This window comes from Pleurodeles waltl, chromosome 9, assembly GCF_031143425.1.
Source record: "Pleurodeles waltl isolate 20211129_DDA chromosome 9, aPleWal1.hap1.20221129, whole genome shotgun sequence".
In the NCBI taxonomy this organism is placed as follows: Eukaryota; Metazoa; Chordata; class Amphibia; order Caudata; family Salamandridae; genus Pleurodeles; species Pleurodeles waltl.
In genome coordinates, this window is record NC_090448.1 from 1,180,154,484 (window position 1) to 1,180,174,730 (window position 20,247).

At 50.3% G+C, this 20,247-nt stretch overlaps 1 protein-coding gene across 1 annotated transcript in view; it reads right to left on the minus strand.

The window, feature by feature from the left end:
• BAZ1A (bromodomain adjacent to zinc finger domain 1A) overlaps window positions 1-20,247 on the minus strand; it is a 318,920-nt gene that overhangs the window by 230,032 nt on the left and 68,641 nt on the right. The window contains exon 9 of the mRNA XM_069209108.1: window positions 2,938-3,033. Coding sequence (XP_069065209.1) covers window positions 2,938-3,033 — 96 coding nt within the window. The remainder of the gene's footprint in view (window positions 1-2,937; window positions 3,034-20,247) is intronic.

Genomic DNA, 20,247 nt, shown 5'->3' on the forward strand with positions numbered 1-20,247 from the left:
GTGTTCTTTCCCTAACCTGTACTTTTGTTTACACAATTGGCACACCCTGGCATCCATGTAAGTCCCTTGTAACTGGTACCCCTGGTACCAAGGTCCCTGATGCCAGGGAAAGTCTCTAAGGGCTGCAGCATATCTTATGCCACCCTGGGGACCCCTCACTCAGCACAGACACACTGCTTACCAGCTTGTGTGTGCTGTTGAGGACAAAACGAGTAAGTCGACATGGCACTCCCCTCAGGGTGCCATGCCAACCTCACACTGCCTATGCAGTATAGGTAAGTCACCCCTCTAGCAGACCTTACAGCCCTAAGGCAGAGTGCACTATACCATAGGTGAGGGCACCAGTGCACGAGCACTGTGCCCCTACAGTGTCTAAGCCAAACCTTAGACATTGTAAATGCAGGGTAGCCATAAGAGTATATGGTCTGGGAGTCTGTCAAACACAAACTCCACAGCACCATAATGGCTACACTGAAAACTGGGAAGTTTGGTATCCAACTTCTCAGCACAATAAATGCACACTGATGCCAGTGTGGGATTTATTGTAAAATACACCCCAGAGGGCACCTTAGAGGTGCCCCCTGAAACCTTAACCAACTACCCGTGTAGGCTGACTGGTTTTAGCAGCCTGCCACACTCAAGACATGTGGTTGGCCACATAGGGAGAGTGCCTTTGTCACTCTGTGGCTAGTAACAAAGCCTGCACTGGGTGGAGATGCTTATCACCTCCTCCTTGCAGGAGCTGTAACACCTGGCAGTGAGCCTCAAAGGCTCACCCCCTTTGTTACAGCACCACAGGGTATTCCAGCTAGTGGAGTTCCCACCCCCTCCGGCCACTGCCCCACTTTTGGCGGCAAGGCCGGAGGAGATAATGAGAAAAACAAGGAGTCACCACAGGCCAGTCAGGACAGCCCCTAAGGCAACCTGAGCTGAAGTGACTGACTTTTAGGAATCCTCCATCTTGCAGACGGAGGATCCCCCCCAATAGGGATAGGAATGTGACCCCCTCCCCTTGGGAGGAGGCACAAAGAGGGTGTAGCCACCCTCAGGGATAGTAGCCATTGGCTACTGGCCTCCCTGACCTAAACACACCCCTAAATTCTGTATTTAGGGGCTCCCCTGAACCTAGGAACTCAGATTCCTGCAACCTAAGAAGAGGACTGCTGAGCTGAAAAACCCTGCAGAGAAGACAGACACCAACTGCTTTGGCCCCAGCTCTACCGGCCTGTCTCCCCACTTCTAAAGACACTGCTCCAGCGACGCTGTCCCCAGGGACCAGCAACCTCTGAATCCTCAGAGGACTGCCCTGCTCTAGAAGGACCAAGAAACTCCTGAGGACAGCGGCTCTGTTCACCCAAGACTGCAACTTTGTTTCAAAGGAGCAACTTTAAAACAACTGCATTTCCCGCCGGAAGCGTGAGACTTGCTACTCTGCACCCGACGCCCCTGGCTCGACTTGTGGAGAAACAACACTTCAAGGAGGACTCCAAGGCGACTACGAGACCGTGAGTAGCCAGAGTTGCCCCCCCCTGAGCCCCCACAGCGACGCCTGCAGAGGGAATCCCGAGGCTCCCCCTGACCGCGACTGCTTGACTCCCAGATCCCGACGCCTGGTAAAGACTCTGCACCCGCAGCCCCCAGGACCTGAAAGATCGGAACTCCAGTGCAGGAGTGACCCCCCAGGAGGCCCTCTCCCTTGCCCAGGTGGTGGCTACCCTGAGGAGCCCCCCCCCCCCTTGCCTGCATCGCTGAAGAGACCCCTTGGTCTCCCATTGATTTCCATTGGAAACCAGACGTGTGTTTGCACACTGCACCCGGCCGCCCCGTGCTGCTGAGGGTGTACTTTCTGTGCTAACTTGTGTCCCCCCCGGTCTGCCCTCCGAAGACTGCTGGCAGACTGGAACCGGGGCAACCCCTTCTCCATTGAAGCCTGTGCGTTTTGGGCACCACTTTGACCTCTGCACCTGACTGGCCCTGAGATGCTGGTGTGGTAACTTTGGGGTTGCTCTGAACCCCCAACGGTGGGCTACTTTGGACCCAAACTTGAACCCCGTAGGTGGTTTACATACCTGCAAGAACTAACAAACTCTTACTCCCCCTAGGAACTGTGAAAATTGCACTAAGTGTCTAGTTTTAAAATAGCTATATGTGATTTATGTGAAAAGTATATATGCTATTTTGATTATTCAACGTTCCTAAAGTACCTACCTGCAATACCTTTCATTTGAAGTATTACATGTAAAATTTGAACCTGTGGTTCTTAAAATAAACTTCTATACAAAAACCTATTGCCTGGATTTGTCTCGGAGTGTGTGTTCCTCATTTATTGCCTGTGTGTGTACAACAAATGCTTAACACTACTCCTTTGATAAGCCTACTGCTCGACCACGCTACCACAAATTAGAGCATTAGTATTATCTCTTTTTGCCACTATCTTACCTCTAAGAGGAACCCTTGGACTCTGTGCATACTATTCCTTACTTTGAAATAGTGCATACAGAGCCAACTTCCTATAATTACTGATTCTGAGCTCGAAGTCCAAGGCTCAGACTATATACACTTGCTGTTTTGTAGATACCATAGAGCACCACAACCATGCCATAGTCAGATGCGCAAATATAAGGAGCCTTTCAGCAACCCTGTCAGTGAGCCATGAGACACCACCCATTCAGGACACAGAACTAAACATGAATCCTCAGCTTTAAACCTTGAAAGATCTATTGATTACAAAATGGCACGTTTTAGAGGAGCTTCGATAGCAAAGGCCTGCCAAAGAGTGACAGCAGTACTGCAGAAAACACACTGCACTTGAAAATCAGTTATCACCTCAGTCAAAGCAGTGCAGGAATCCACTGTCTAGCATTCAGGCCTACAGAGCGATGACGGGCACATTGACACAAAGCACTCTACCACAGCCACAGCATCATGCGCACAAACCTTGAGGTCATCGCATTCCAGGTCTTCTCTCGGCTTCCTCCATAACTTCACATACTCTGCGTGTTTTCGCTTCTCTTCGCGAAGCTTTTCCCTTTCCTGCAATTAGAACATTAAAGGTTAAAAATCCCAAGTAATGCTCAGTTAGAAGTTTTGCATCCACTCCGATTATGGGGGAGGGTCAGTAGAGGGGGTTAAAGAGGCAACGAAGCGCATAGGCCTTCAAAAATTCTGGTCTAGCACATTTTTCTGGTACTGTTCAATTGTTTGCATAAAAAACCTCAAGCACTGGCAATGCCTAGAACTCCAGCTTTAAAGGAATGTTGTATGGTAAGGTTGCACATTACCAGTAAATAGTATGTGATTAGATATGTATTTGTGTGGGAGCAAAGAACTGTAGAACAATAATGGAATAGGATGAAAGGTCACGTGATAGTTGATAGACCTAAGCATCCATGCAGGTTAATGACTGCCAACCTCCAAACTGCTGCTGCCAGAGAAAAACACAATAAACGGTCTAGTTATCTAAGACACTAATACCATTACACTGTCAGGTGTGAGCACCTGAAAGTTCAAGCTCAGGTGGTTAAATACCACTCACAGCTGAGAGGAGGGCAAGCACACAACTTCGGTCCAATCAAAACATGTATTCCTGGCTCCTAAAATGGCTCCCAACATGTGGGTGAAGCCAAAGAGCTTCTTTATTGATGCTCACATATTTAACTGGCAGCAGCTGAGCTGGGAAGCCACACGATAAAAACAACATCTACTTAGTCAATAACCACAAAGCAACAGAAAACTACAAAGCAAAATGGAAAAAATGAGGCTACTTCATGCACTAAGATACATTTGTTTAGCTCATATGTTATCACAAGACATCATGGAAGAGATCATCAACTCAATACAAAAGCAAGGCACACTAAAGTGGGGTAACATTCTGGGATGGTGTATAATGACCAACCTTGCCCATCTTAATTAAAGCAGAGAATAGACAAAGGCAGCAGCAGCGGAGATCATAATAGGCATCAGCCAGACAGGCTGCAAAAGCCCTGTTCTTAAATTGGTTATCCAGAGCACAATACTGAGGATGTAATCCTCAGTCCAGTATTACCAAAACAAGACTGTTGCACACCACTGGACAGCTCTTCGAGGTTTCTATGCAGAGGGCAGCGTCGTAATACTCCCTGACTTTCAGAGTCTACACAGATGGGTGCTATGAAGCCAAGGACTGCACCAAGACAAAGGAGGAAAACTTGGGGAGAATGAGCCCCTATTCACATACCCTGTTCTTGTGCACACCAAAGGGCTGGAACGCTCTGTATAGAGAGTTATCCAGATTCAGCAAACCTTGGTTAAACAAAGGAAAGATTAGGTTCACTTTATGCAACCCTACGCTAAAAAACGTGCGCTAAATGCAGAGCTGCTGCCAACAGCCTTTATTGTTTAGAGAACTAGAGAAAAGTACCCTCTTTCTTGGCACGATTACCCCCATTTTCTGTCTGTTGTCTGCGTTTGACTGTGTTCAACCGGGATCCTGCTAACCAGGATCCCCGTGATTATGCTCTCTTCCTTCTAACTTGAACCATTTTCATCCCATATTTGGCATACTGGTGGACCCATGCAAGTCCCTAGCATATGGTACCAGGTACCCAGGGCATATCGGTACCAGGCAATCCCCCTAGGCTCCACCATGTATTATGCCACCAACAGGGAGCCCATGCAAACTGTTCTGCGGCCTGCCATTGCAGTCTGCATGAAATGGTGCAAGCACCTTTTTCACCATAGGTCACAGCACCAGGTGACTACAAGTCACTCCTATGCAGGCCCTCCTAGCCCAGGGTGCAAGTACCTGTGGGTGAGGGCACCCCTGCACTAGCAGAGGTGGCCCCACAAACTCCAGTGCCATTTTCATGGACTTCTTGAGTGCGGGGTCACCATTTTACGCAAGTACTGGAGACAGGACACTACGTATGTCCAGCTACATAATGGTAACTCCGAACCTGGGCATGTTTGGTATCAAACACATCTGAATCACACCGCAATACTGTTGCCAGTATTGGTTGTATGATTCCATGCATTCTAGAGGCTCCTTATGGGACCCCTAGCATTCCTCCTCCCAGCCTTCTAGTGTTTTCCAGGCAGCCCCCGCTGCAGCCACCCCTCAGACAGGTTTCTTCCCTTCTGCTGCTTGAACAGCTCAAGCCCAGGAAGGCAGAACAAAGGATTTCCGTTGAGAGGGGGTGTTACACCCTCTCCCTTTGGAAATAGGCGCAGCCTACCAAAGCCACTTGTATGCTTTAAAGGGCACATTTGGTGCCCTCCGTGCATAAAGCAGTCTACACCGGTTCAGGGATCTCCAGTCCCTGCTCTGGTGCGAAACTGCACAATGGAAAGGGGAGTGACAACTCCCCTGTCTATCACCACCCCAGGGGTGGTGCTCAGAGCTCCTCCAGAGTGTCCCTGGGTTCTGCCATCTTGGATCCAAGGTTGGCAGGGACCTCTGGGAGTACGAGTGGCCTGGCCAGGCCGGTGACGTCAGAGCCCTCTCCTAATAGGTGGTCTCCTGACTAGGGGACCAATCCCCCTTTCAGGGCTATTTAGGGTCTCTCTTGGGTGGGCCCTCAGATTCAGCTATCAAGATTTCAGCAGGACTCCTCTACCTCTACTTCGACTCCTAGCCACTGGAACCGCAACTGGACCTTCCAGGAACCAACAATCTGCATCTACGACAAAGACTGCTAGCAGCATTGTTTTCACGGCTCCTTCCAGCTTCTGCAACATTTCCCCGGCTGCGCATCCTCTGAGAGTGGCAAGTCTTTAGTCTGCACGAGAAGGATGACAATCTCCCTTGGAGTGGAGGAATCACTCCCACGCATTCGCAGGCACCTACTGCAATGACTGGCTCCATGGACCTCCAACATCCTGAGCTGCGTGAATGCTGCATTACAGGTGGTGGTACGGAGTAGCCCTCTTGGTTCTCTCTGCCAGCTGTCAAACTTTGGTGGAGGTAAGCACTTGCCTTCCCACGCAGGACAGTGCCCCTATGCACCATGTCTCTTGTAGCTGCCAATGCTTGTTTGCATCTCCTCCAAGGGATCTTCAGGCTGCGTGTAGCTCCAGCCCCCAGCACTCCTTCCTGCAATGCACAGCAGTCTGTGATTCTCCTGCGACGTGGGACCTTTCTCTGGTCGTGCTGCGTGGACTCTTCTGCGACTCCTGGGTCCCCATCCTGTTTAACTCATGTGGGTTCTGTGTCGGTGAGGGTCCAGTCGGATTACCCCTCCTGGGTAAAGTCCTCCTGAGCCTTGCTAGTCCTCAGCAGCTCCACTTTCCACCAACCATGATATTTGCCTTTGCCAAGGCTTGTTGGTGGAATTCCTGCACCAAAACCTGACTGCAATTCTTATTCCAGCGTGGGACGTCGTCTACATCCCTCAGGAACTCTTCACCGACTCCAGGGCTGCAGTGCTGACCTTCACATCACCATCGACCAACTTCTGCATCCACAGCTGGGTGGGTAGAAGCTCCTACTCCCCCTGGACTCTTCTGTGACTCCTGGACTTGGTCCCCTTCTACCAAAGGTCTCCTTCAGGAATCCACCTGTGCTTTCTTGGAGTCTTGTCTGGATGTTGCATTTTCTTCCTTTTGGGTGGTTTGGGGAAAATCCAGTAACTTCTTTCCTCCTGCTCGCTAGGGGGCACTGTGGTACTTCCCTCTGAGGTTTCCTAGTACCCCCAGCTCCATCCTACACATTCAACTTAACTGGGTGGGGGTCCTGCATTCGCATTCCATTTGTTTAGTCTATGGTTTGGGCTCCCCCTAGGGTCACTATTGTCAAACTGCATTTGCACGTTTTGTATTACTCCATGTCTATTGCAGATAGCTAGTGTATATATTTGGTGTGTTACCTCATATTGGAGGGTTGCCTCTAGTACTTTGTCATTAGTGTCACTAAAATAAAGAACCTTTTATTTGCTAACACTGACTGGTTCTTTCATGTGTGTAAGTGCTGTGTCACTACAGTGGTATTTCATGAGCTTTGCATGTCTCCTAGATAAGTCTCGGCTGCTCATCCACAGCTACCTCTAGAGAGCCTGGCTCCTAGACACTGACTACACTTCACTAATAGGGGATACCTGGACCTGGTATAAGGTGTAAGTACCTTAGGTACCCACCACACACTAGGCCAGCTTCCTACAATAACCAAACTGATCACAGTTGTTGAGACATGTTAAATGTAAACATACTAAACTTTGCCAAACCAATATGAAACTTTGGTAAGAATCATCCAAAAATGATATACATACAAATGCTTTGAGCAACTATGTCCTAAAACACATTTTGGCTCGAAACGTTTGTTATGTATAGCATTTTTGGAGGATTCTCCCCAAACCTTAATATTGGGCTGGCAAATGTTTACATTTCGTTTTCCCCTGGGACTGCTAGCGACAAGACTGTTGATACAGGGGCCCTCTGTTTGCAGCAGTGACACCATGTTAAGCAAGATACCTCAAGTCAGCAGTGGCTTGTATCCAATAGCACATCACGTTTTAGAAATGTTAGCTTAAATAGTGTAAGCATGAACTCAAAAATGCCTTTATGCAAAGGAAAAAAAAACAGGTCTGGGTGAATGTGCCACATGACATGGGACAACTTGATAACTGTGGAAACTGTGTCCGTCTAGGTCAGTGAAGCCTGCTCCACCCACGCTGCATCGCTTCCGCGAGCTCTATGTAACACCTTGGATACACAGAGGAGGTAGATCAATCGGCCTCAGACTGGGAGGACGTGCACCAGACCTACCCAGTTCCTGAGAAACGTGCAAAGAGACGTTCCAGATTAGAGGTCAACTGCAAAGTGAATTTCATGTACCAACACTTCTCCTAGAGGGGATTTCATCAGCATCTGGGGTAACAATCTACCATCTCAAATCAACATTTGTGGTAGCCTACATTTCACTTTAAAACATTTTTAAAAATGGTCAAACAATTGATTAATATGATAAAAAGACCATGGTTAAGGTTTGCTGACCAAGATAAGGGCTGAGAAATCAGGGTCCTGTTAACATAAAACCTGGTGAAAAGCCAAATGCAGGCACTCTGGACTGGTAAGTACTGTTCTTCTCTTTTTCACAGTACAAAGCACTGGCCAGATGCTGTTACTAATTACTGCCATACTGAACCAGAATTCTACCACCACCTGGAGTAAGCCTCGATAGCTCGACTTTTCTTTCTTGCAAGAGAAAACTGAAAAAATAGAGTACCTTTGTTAGCCAGTTGAGGGTCAACTCTACTTTAGCCAGAAGTAAACAAAGGTAGCCCCATAAGACGCTATCCAGCAATCCACCACTAATAAGTAAACGCACTAGGGCTTCTGGGAGACATACTGTCCATTAGAAGTAGCTGTGAACGCTCCTGTAAGGAAATGCCTCCTTGGCATTGTTACCCCTGGTCTTTTCGCCTTTTGCTGATGCCAGTTATGATTTAAAGTGTGCTGGGACCCTGCTAACCAGGCCCCAGCACCAGTGTTCTTTCCCTAAACTGTATCTTTGCTTCTACAATTGGCACAGCCCTGGCACTCCGATAAGTCCCTTGTAACTGGTACCAAGGGCCCGACGCCAGGGAAGGTTTCTAAGGGCTGCAGCACATCTTATGCCACCCTGGGGACCCCTCACTCAGCACATGCACACTGCCTCACAGCTTGTGTGTGCTGGTGGGGAGAAAATGACTAAGTCGACATGGCACTCCCCTCAGAGGCCATGCCCACCTCACACTGCCTGTGGCATAGGTAAGTCACCGCTCTAGAAGGCCTTACAGCCCTAAGGAAAGGTGCACTATACCACAGGTGAGGGCATTTGTGCATGAGCACTGTGCCCCTAAAGTGTCTAAGCAAAACCGTAGACATTGTAAGTGCAGAGTAGCCATAGAGAGTATATGGTCTGGGTGTTTGTCAAACACAAACTCCACAGTTCCATAATGGCTACACTGAAATCTGGGAAGTTTAGTATCAAACTTCTCAGCACAATAAATGCACACTGATGCCAGTGTGGGATTTATTGTAAAATACACTAAGAGGGCATCTTAGAGACGCCCCCTGAATACCAGTCAGAATCCTAGTGCTTGGCTGACCAGTTTCTGCCAGCCTGCCACCACCAGGCGAGCCTCTGGCCACATGAGGAGAGTATTTGTCACTCTGTGGCCAGGAACAAAGCCTGTACTAGGTGGAGGCGCTTCCCACCTCCCCCTGCAGGAACTGTAACACCTGGCGTTGAGCCTCAAAGGCTTCTGGCTGTTACAGCACCCCAGGGCACTCCAGCTAGTGGAGATTCCCGCCCCTCCGGCCACTGCCCCCACTTTTGGCAGCAAGGCTGGAGGAGATAATGAGGAAAACAAGGAGTCACCACCTACCTGTCAGGACAACCCCTAAGGTGCCCTGATCTGAGGTGACCCCTGCCTTTAGAAATCCTCCATCTTGAGACTGGAGGATTCCTCCAATAGGAATAGGGATGTGCTCCCCATCCCCTCAGGGAGGAGGCACAAAGAGGGTGTAGCCACCCTCCAGGACAGTAGCCATTGGCTACTGCCCCCCTGACCTAAACACACCCCAAAATTCAGTATTTAGGGGCGACCCAGAACCCAGGAAATCAGATTCCTGCAACTTACATCAAGAAGGAGGACTGCCGACCTGAAAGCCCCACAGAGACGACAGACGACAACTGACTTGGCACCAGCCCTGCCGGCCTGTCTCCACACGCTAAGAACCTGCACAGCGACGCATCCGACAGGGACCAGCGACCTATGAGGACTGCCCTGAACCCGAAGGACCAAGAAACTCCCAAGAACAGTGGCACTGTTCAAAAACTGCAACAACTTTGCAACTTTAAAGCAACTTTCAAAGAACTCTCTCTTCCCGCCAGAAGCATGAGACTTCTTACTCTGCACCCGACGCACCGGCTTGAGTTCAGGAGAACCAACATCGCAGAGAGGACTCCTAGGCGACTACGATGATGTGGGTACCCCAAGTCGACCCCCCTGCGACCCCACAGTGACGTCTGCAGAGAGGATCCAGAGGCTCCCCCTGACTGCGACTGCCTGGACCAAGCACTGCACCCGCAGCCCCCAGGACCGAGAATAACTAACTTCCAGTGCAGGAGTGACCAGCAGGCAGCCCTCTTCCTAGCCCAGTCGGTGGCTGGCCCGGGAAGCTCTCCTGTGCCCTGCCTGCATCGCCTAAGGGACCCCGGGTGCCTCCATTGCTTTCTATAGCAAACCTGGTGCCTGCTTTGAACACTGCACCCGGCTGCCCCTGTGCAGCTGAGGGTGTTTTGAGTGCCTGTTTGTGTATCCCCCCCCCTCCCCAGGAGACTGACTGTGTAAGTGGCTTTAATTACCTGAGAAACCTAACCAAACTTACCTCCCCCAGGAACGGTTGATTTTTGCACTGTGTCCACTTTTAAAATACCTTACTGCCATTTTAACCAAAACTGTGTGTACTCCTGTTTTAAATCAAAGTTCTATACTTACCTATGTGAAGTACCTTGCATTTTATGTACTTACCTCAGATTTGCATCTTGTGGCTCTAAAATAAATTAAGAAAATATATTTTTCTATGCAAAACATATTGGTCTGGAGTTGACTGAGTGTGTGTTCCTCATTTATTGCCTGTGTGTGTACAACAAATGCTTAACACTACCCTCTGATAAGTCTACTGCTAGACCACACTACCACAAAATAGAGCATTAGATTTAACTCATTTTGCCACTGTCTTACCTCTAAGGGAACCTTTGGACTCTGGGCACACTATTTCTTACTTTGAAATAGTAAATACAGAGCCAACTTCCTACAGCTCCTCTCTAATTTTCAACAGCAGTTGCCCTGCCATAACCATGACATCACCTTTAGAGCGTGGGAATAACTTTAGAGCACGTACATGGCAACAGGGTGCCAGAGGCTAAAGGCTTCCTGTCTGAGCGGTCCAGCTGTTTGTTGACTTCCTGCATGAAGGTGCCCGGTGAAATGCCACACAGCTATAGATTACGAAGTACTGCCAGGTATGCTTAAGAACTTCAGATGAGGCTGATGGTGCTTGCTACCTGCACACTACTGGTGCAGGATGATGCTTCAACCATGCAGACAAATAGAACTGGGAGGGTGTTTTTATAAAGGAGCAAGAGCTCTGTTTGGTGAGAAGCCACGATCTCCCTCTAGACCAACGGTACTCAAAGTACGGCCCGCGGGCCGCCAGCGGCCCCACGGACCTAGCTTGGCGGCCCGCGAGACGCACACCAAACGCTGTATCATAATGGCAGCAGTATGTAAACATAGAAGAGGGCCGCGGGAGCATGCTCCCGCGGCCCTCTTCTATGTTTACATACGGCGGCCATTGTTTATGGCGTTGCCCTGACGATCCTGGAAGCCAAAGCCCCATAAAAGTCAGCGCTTGCAGCTAACTTATGGGGCTTTGGTCGTCTGCTTCCTGTCACCGGCTCCACGTCTGCTGCCCGCCTGCCTGCCTGCTGTTCCACATTTGTGGCATCTTTACAGTGCTTTGAGTCAGGTAAGGCTCTTTGGTTATTTATTTATTTGTTTTTAATGTAGTGTGTGTTACTGGGGTAGGCGTGAGAGCAGATTGCACTGTGTGTGTGCGCTGTGTGTGTGTGTGTGTTACTGGGGTAGGGGTAAGAGCAGATGGCGCTGCGTGCGCGCGCTGTGTGTGTTACTGGGGTAGGGTGAGAGCAGATGGCGCTGTGTGTGCGCTGTGTGTGTTACTGGGGTAGGGGTGAGAGCAGATGGCGCTGTGTGTGTGCGCTGTGTGTGTTACTGGGGTAGGGGTGAGAGCAGATGGCGCTGTATGTGTGTGCGCTGTGTGTGTTACTGGGGTAGGGGTGAGAGCAGATGGCGCTGTGTGTGTGTGTTACTGGGGTGGGGTGAGAGCAGATGGCGCTGTGTGCAGATGGCGCAGTGTGTGTTACTGGGGTAGGGGTGAGAGCAGATGGCGCTGTGTGTGTTACTGGGGTAGGGGTGGGAGCAGATGGCGCTGTGTGCAGATGGCGCTGTGTGTGTTACTGGGGTAGGGGTGAGAGCAGATGGCGCTGTGTGTGTTACTGGGGTAGGGGTGAGAGCAGATGGTGCTGTGTGTGTTACTGGGGTAGGGGTGGGAGCAGATGGTGCTGTGTGTGTTACTGGGGTAGGGGTGGGAGCAGATGGCGCTGTGTGTGTTACTGAGGTAGGGGTGAGAGCAGATGGCGCTGTGTGTGTTACTGGGGTAGGGGTGAGAGCAGATGGCGATGTTTTGAAAAAGGGGGTGGGGTGGTTGTTCCCCCTCTAAGCCCCGCCCCCTCTAAGCCCCGCCCCCCGCTGTCACTTCAGTGCAGCCCTCGGCTGCAAACCATACTGCAATTTTGGCCCCCGAGAAAAAGTTTGTGAGTACCCATGCTCTAGACAGTCTTCCTGATTAAGGGCAACAGCAGGATTAAAACCTCAACAGCTTGGAGAAATAGCCAATCAGCAAAGGAAATGCCTAACTCCAACTGAAGCACATTGCCTTCTCACTGATGCTCTGCAAATCAATAGGAAAGCCTGTCTAGGATCCTTGAGGGCTCAAGAAAGTGTTTGCTTCAGACTAGACTCACTCTCCGGAACGCCAAGGCTTAAGGGAGCCCATGCAAGCTGTCTGCAGGCCTGCCAAATGCAGCCTGAGTGAAAAGGTGCATGCACCCTTTCACTGCACTGGCCACTGTAAGTCACCCAAATGGAAGGCCCTTTCAGCCCAGGGTGCAGGTTCCTGTGTGTGAGGGCATCCCTGAATGAGCAGAGGTGCCCCCTGCAAACTCAAGTTCTAATGCACTGGACGTCATAAGTGTAGGGAAGCCATTTTACCCATGTACTGGCCACAGGTCACTCACTACCTGTGGTCCAGCTACACAATGCTAACTCAGGACCTATGCATGTTTGGTAACAAACATATGGGAATCATACCCCAGTACTAATGCCAGTATTGGTGGCATGATTTCATGTACTATGTGGGTTTCTTAGAGGCCTGGGTCCCCCCGTATTGTTTCTCCCAGTATTTGCAAGCAGCCCACGCTACTGCAGTCCCTCAACAGGTTTCTACCCTCCTGCTGCTTGACCAGCTCATGCAGCGGAAGGCAGAACAAAGGATTTTCTGTGGGAGTGGGGATGCAACACCCTCTCCCTTGTAAGTAGGTGTTACATGGTTGGGGAGGGGTAGCCATCCCACACCATCGGCTGCTTTGAAAGGCATATTTGGTGCTCTCCTTGCATAACCGGTTTGCACAAGTCCAGTGCTTTGGCACGAAGGTAAACAAAGGAAAGAAAAGGTGTGTGACCACTCCCTTGTCCATCACCACCCCAGGGGTGGTGTCCAGAGCTCCTCCAGGTGGCCCCCTGATTCTGCCATCTTGAAAACAAAATGGGCAGAGGCTACTGGGAGCCTCTGGTTGGTCAGGACAGGTGACTGACTTCAGTGACCCCCCCCCCCTCTGATAGGTGGTCACCCTGCAGAGTGACCAAGTGACCTATTAGGACTATTTAGGGACTCCTTTGTGGGTGGGGTGGGTCCCCAGATTTAGCATGCAAGACTCCACCAGGACTCCTCTGCACGGACCTCTTCTGCTCCTGGTCACCAGAACTGCTGCTGGATTTCACAGGAGCCAAACAAGCCTGCAACTCCCAAGACGACCTCTCCTTGCAACATGGTTTCTCTGGCTCCTTCCAGCAATTGCAACAATGCCAGGGTTGTCCATCCTCGGGGGTCTGCAAGACTTCAACTGACATCGGATGTCTGGGATCTGCTCTCCACTGGAACTGCATGGATCCTCCAACACAGGTGGTGGTTCTGAGTGGACCTCTCTGCCTTTTGTCCAACTTTAGATTGTGAGCCCTTGCCTCTCCTTGCTGAACAGAATCCCTGTGCACCGTGACTCTTGCAACCACCAAGGTTTGTTTACTCCTGCGCCAATGGATTTTCAGGATCCAAGTAGCCCCAGCCTCCAGCACTTCATCCTTGCAAGGACAGTCTCCTCTCTCCTGCTCCAGCAATGTGGGACTCCATTGTCCAGGTGTGCTCACTGGACCTCACTACAACTTACTGTGCCTGCTGCCAGTGGGGGTTACAACTGCTTATGGTGACACTGACTGCTGAGGGTCAGCCCGTTCTCCTCTTCAAAGCTCAAGTCCCCTGGACCTTGCTGGCCTTCTTCAGTTCTGCAAATCCTCTTCTGTCCAGATTTGCACTTGCACTTGCCAAGGCTTGTTAGTGGTCCTCCTGACAACTAACCCATCTTGACCCAGCGACTGGTGTGTGACAGCTTCTGCAAGACTGAAGGGACTCCTCTGCAGCTCCTGGGCTCCACAGCTGACCATGTTCTACCTTCAACCCAGATCACCTTTCACAAAAGGGTGGGTAGTGGCTCCTGTGCCACCTGGACACTCCTGTGTGTACTGGACTCTCTCCACTTCTTTTGCAGGTCCTCTTCATCTGGAATCCACCATTGGGTTCCCCTGGACTGGTCCTGTTCTTCCAAAGTTCCTTTCCAAGTTCCCTTGTTAAATAGACCAGGTAACTTACCTCTGCTCTCCTGGTCGCTGGGGGTCATCTAGGTACTCACCTCTTGGGGTTCCAAGTTCTACCAGCTCCCTACTAACTTCTCCACATCCTTGGATGGGGGGGGACCTAATTTCACATTCCACTAGTGCACTATTAACCCCTCCCCCCCGGGCCCAACCTATTTTATATTTCTTACCAATGCTTTGTTTTTCTAAGTAAATTCCTAGTATTTACTGTGTTTATATAGTGTATACTTACCTCCAGCGGCCTGCAAGTAATCTAGTTCAGTGTTACTGTAAGAAAGTACCTTTATCTTTGCAACACTGTGGTTCCTTTCATGCGAGATAAGTTGCTGTGTGACTGCGGTGGTATTGAAGGTGCTTCGTAGATAAGTCGTAGTTGCTCAACACAGCTACCACTGGATAGCCCTGGCTTCATAGACACGGTCTCACTAATAGTGGTTGCCTGGACCTGGGATAAGGTGCAAACACAATAGGCATTAGTACACCAGGGGTCCCTCAAGGCTGCAGCATGGTTTATGCCACCAATGGGAGCCCATGCAAACTGTCTGCAGGCCTGCCAAATGCAGCCTTTCACTGCACTGCACACACCAGGCCCGCTTCCTACACTGGTGGCAGCAGTGGGACAACACTTGCAATTGCCGTAGCACTGTCACGGGTAACGTTCCACAGGAAAGTCCACTACTAATCTACAGGTTACACTACACTTAGCAGTTAGGATCACTAGGCTTCTAGTTTAGGTAAGTTGGGGTCTGGCATAACCCCTTCTCTAAACTTTTAGAAAGCCTAGTTACTTAGAGTAGGTAAGTGCACCCACACTACTCTAGGGAAAATGTCTTCAGTAGAAAAAGCTCAGGCCCCAGACTCTGTATGAGGGCGTCATCTTTCAGCAATTAAGGGAGATGTGTGCATCTAGGAAGCTGAAAACTGGGAGAAATCACAACAAAACTCTACTCCTAGGATTGCTCTGCGGGTTGATAGCCAGAGCACTGCAGGCCAGGGAGAGCAGGAGGTAGAGACTGACCCTCCAGTCTTAGATAGGGTAGACCTAGATTTCACTGGAGAGGGTCAGGAAAAAGCTGGGGAACACACCAGTCCTGTAGGGAGCACTCCTGGCAGTGAGAAGGTGGGACACATCAGTAGGTCCACTGTTACTCCCAAGGGGTTGGAGCAAAGATTCTCCAGGAGGAGCGGTAGATCCTCATCTGCCCACACCCATGTCTCAGCAGTATCTGATGAGACTGACCACTCTAGCCTGGGAGGGGGGAATGGGAGAGGCCCGACAGAGGCGGCAGCAGCCACAGTTAGTCCTAGATAGGGAGGCCTGACAATGGAAAGGCAGGATTTGTGGCTAACACCCCATGGTGGCAGCAATAGCTTTAAGGACACCAGGATAGGGGGGGGGGGGGGGGGAGGGACTCCTATTACTCCAGGAAGCTAAGTCAAATTCTCCCACCTTACAAGTTTGGGGATGACCTTCACAGATGGTTCATTGCCTTGGGAGAGGGCCTGTGAGGTACAGCAGGGGTCCCCCAAAGACAGTGGGCAGCTATCTTGTGGCTTTCCTTTTGTGACAAAGGCATGGACAAACCCCTCACTGTCAGGGAGGACGATGCAGACAATTATCAAGCACTTAAGAATGCACTCCGTGATGAATTTGGGTTAACCACAGAGGAATATAGAATCAAATTCAGGGAGAGAGACTAGGAAGGAGTCCTTCAAGGATTGGGTAAATTTTGTGGACAGCATCGTCAAGTACCTGGACAGCTGGTTGCATGGCAGCAATGTGCATGATTATCAGGGCTTGTACAATCTTCTTGCAAGAGTGCACATTCTTAATTGCATACATGATAAGCTGCATCAGTACATGGTAGACTCAGATCTGACTACTCCAAGAATTTACCAAGATGGCAGACAAATGGGTTTGCACCAGGGTGGGTAGTCCATAGGGTGCCTACACAAGAAAGATTCATCCAAGAATTAGGACAAAGGTGGGAGAAATTTCAGGACAGGAGTCTTCATCAGACCCACAAAACACTTCAGGGCGTCTGAAAGTTCCTGGCACAAAGAAAGTGGTGGTATCCACTGAACTACCTGTAGACTGTGTTCGGTAATGATTTGGAGACTTCAGCTTGGGCTGAACTGGAGTTGGAAGCCAATGCAGCAATGCTGGGTATCCCTCGGCACATCTTTTAACAAGAGTGCAGGCCAAAAAAAAGGGAGAGCAAGGAGCACTGAATGCTGGAAAAATGGCCCAGGAAGCTCCCAAAAAGAGGCAGGCAGGGTAAAGTTACCCCCTGTTCAGAATCCTGGGGGGGGGGAGGAACCTGCCCCTTTGGTGGAATCCACACCAGAGGAGCCTAAATCTGAAACAGCTGAGCTCTTAGGTGCAGGAGGACCTATTAGGGAGGAGCTTAGCCTAGAACTGAAGTGCTTTCCTACTCTACAAAGTCTGAGGCAGCAAGGTGCAGCGCAGAAAGCAGGAGATGTCAGTGGGGCCCATCGGGTCTACTGGGACAATAATCTCCTTTATTCTGAGGCAAGGGACCCTAAACTTGGTGCCAGCAGTAGGTTGGTCATTCCTTAAAAGTTTAGGGAGTTCTTATTGACCTTGGCATATTCCCCTTGCAGGCCATTTGAGGCAAAGCAAGACTTGGGACACACTTTTTCCTCACTTTCACTGGCTTCACACGTCTGAGGATACAAAGGAGTTTTGCTGCTCCAGTGTTATCTGGCAAACCAGTGGCAAGGCAGGTGGCACTCCAAAGCCCTTTCCTTCCCCCCTAATTCCACTACCAGTGGTTATGGTACCCGTTGAGGGTAGGGGTGGACATTGTTGGCCTCCTGGACGCTTCAACTGCATCAGGGAACGGGTATATACTGCTGGTGGTGGACCATGCCAGCAGGAACACAGAAGCAATTCCTCCTACGACAACTACAGCTCCTGCAGTGGCCAAGGCCCTCCTGGGAATCTTTTCCAGGGTGGGTTTTCCTAAGGAGGTGGTATCAGACAGAGGTGCCAACTTCATGTCTGCATACCTTAAAGCAATGTGGAAGGAGTGTGGTGTAACAAATTCACCACCCCTTATCCACAAACAAATGGGTTAGTTGAGAGACTCAACAAACCCTCAAAGGCATGATCATGGGACTCTCAGAAAAACTCAGGAGGGGATGTCCTATTGCCTTGCCTTCTCTTCGCCTACAGGGAAGTTCAAAAGAAACAAGTGGGCTATAACACCTTTGAGCTTTTTTTGGTCATCCTATTAGGGGTCCACTTGCCCTTGTGAGGGAGGGTGCAAGCTCTCAAATCCCTCAAACAAGACATAGCAGATTATGTCCTGGGCCTAAGATCCAGAACGGATGAGTACAAGAGGGCATCTAAAAACCTTGATGCCAGCAAAGAATTGCAAAAGCAGTGGCATGACCAAAAGGCTGTGTTGACTGTTTACCAGCCAGGACAGAAAGTGTGGGTCCTCGTGCCTGTGGCTCCCAGGTCACTCCCAGATAAGTGGAGTGGTCCTCACACTATTGTGGAGAAGAAAGGTCAGGTCCCCTCCTTGGTTGACATAGGCACTCCCAGAAGTCCCCACAGTGTAATTCATGTGAATCGCCTGAAGCCTTACTATGACAGGGCTTACAGGACTTTGCTGATGGCCACTGATGAAGGTTAGGAGGTAGAGATTGACCCTCTCCCAGGCCTCTTCCCTCATAACCCAGTAGATGGCTCAGTGGAGGGAGTAGTTCTTGCTGACTGCCTCTCTGACCTGCAAAAGGATGACTGTAAAAATCTTCTGGGTCGGTTCTCGGAACTGTTTTACCAACCCCCTTTTAGGATTACTTAAGGGCTCCCTTGCAGGTGGGTGCTCAGATTTGTCAAGCAAGACTCTACAAGGAACGATGCGGGACATCCCCTCCCCCTCGCCTCTGGAACTGCTGCTTGTCTTCGTTGAAACCAAACAAGTCTGCTTCGGGTGGGAAGGCTCCCACTGCAACATTGTTTCTCCAGATCCTGCAACATCCGAGGCTGTGCATCCTCCAGGGTCACATGGACTGTTTGCACCAGGAAGCACCAAGGACTCTCCTGTGGAGGGAAGGAGTCACTCCCCTACATGCACAGGCACTTCAAGACAACGTTGACTGGCTGATGGGATCTGTTGTCCACAGACATCTGAAGATCCCGCAACACAGGTGGTAAGTCTGTGACCTCCTCTGGATCCTGCTCATCTTCTAACCAACTAGGGAGACTGTGGACCCCTTCTCCTGCCACCAGACTGGCACCCCTGTGCACCGTGAGTGGTGCACTTGAAACGGCTTGTTGCTTCTTCCTCCAGGAGATCTTCAGTCCAAGAACCCCCGGCCTTCAGCACTCTGCAAACTGAAGATCAGCTCCTGTTCTACCACTCCTGCGACATGGGACTTGTTTTACTAGTAAGTAGCCCTTGTGACTCACTGTGTACATCGCCTGTGGGTCACTCGTAGGGGGTCCATCGACTTGTTGGCCGTCCTGTGTGCTCCCCCTCCCGGGTAGAGTCCCGTGGGACCTTGCTGGTCCCCAAAACCTTGCAAACTCTTCTGGACTCCCATTTGCATTTGCTAGTGCTTGTTGGTGACCTGGTAGGTCACTAACCCTTTTGCAATCTGGCGACAGTCAAGGAACAGCTTATAGGAGACTCCTGGGATCTTCTGCAGCTGGACTACTTCCACCGACTTTCAGGAACTTCATCTTCAGGAGGGTGGGCATTGCCATCTGCACAACCTGGGCACCTCCAAGGGTGCGGTACTCTGTCCTCCTTCCTTTGCAAGTCTTCCACGTCCAAAATCAGCCCCTGGGTTCCACCGGACTGGTCCACGGGTCATGACAGCAGCTGGACAATCCAAGGAATCCACAGTCTTCATGGAGTCCCTTCTCTCCTATGCATCCAGGTCTCTGGGGTAGGTACTCCTGTCTTCTGGGTATCCTTGTGTGGGGATACTCTCCATCCATTCTCTTGACTGTTGCTTTCCTTGGGGTCCGCTGGAAAGGGTCCTGAATTCCACAAGCTACACACTAGTGCTGTAATGAAGAATCCTTCGTGTGGTCCTTTCTCGTGAGTAAGTTAGTGTCTGACTACTGTGGTACTGCAAGTGCTTTTACATTCCTCCTGGATAAGCTTCAGCTGGTTGCGTCGGCTACCCCTAGAGAGCTTCTGCTATCGGGACCCCTATTCACTATCACTAAGGGTCGCAATGGCTTCATTATAGGGTGTCACACTATAGGTGTGACCATAAACTGAGCCACCCGTCTACATCCGCTAAACATTCCAGGAAAAATCTCAGGCCTGAAAACCTTCTTGAGGAATCTCTGCCCCTTGAAACTACAAACATTCTTTCTGGTGCTGCTGAATATGAAACGAGTGACCTGAAACTAGAAGTAGTGGGGAGATTTTAGCGGCACTAGACTGGAGTTCACCAACTGTGCAAAAAAAAAAAAAAAAGTAAAACATCAAAACGAGGCAGCGGAGCAGTGCTGCCCTTGTGAGGAAGTAAAGCCATTTAAGTAGTTCTGGTATGGGCTGTGCAGGTGGCCAATCTGCCCTACGGGCACTCGAGGCACACTGGATGGGTCTTGTCTATGCTGTGACCCTCCAACAGTAACCACCTTCCTGGTGATCACCACGCATGGAGTCTCATGCTCAGGAGCATCAGATGTGTTCACTGGGAGACACTGGCGCAGCTGGAAAAAGCA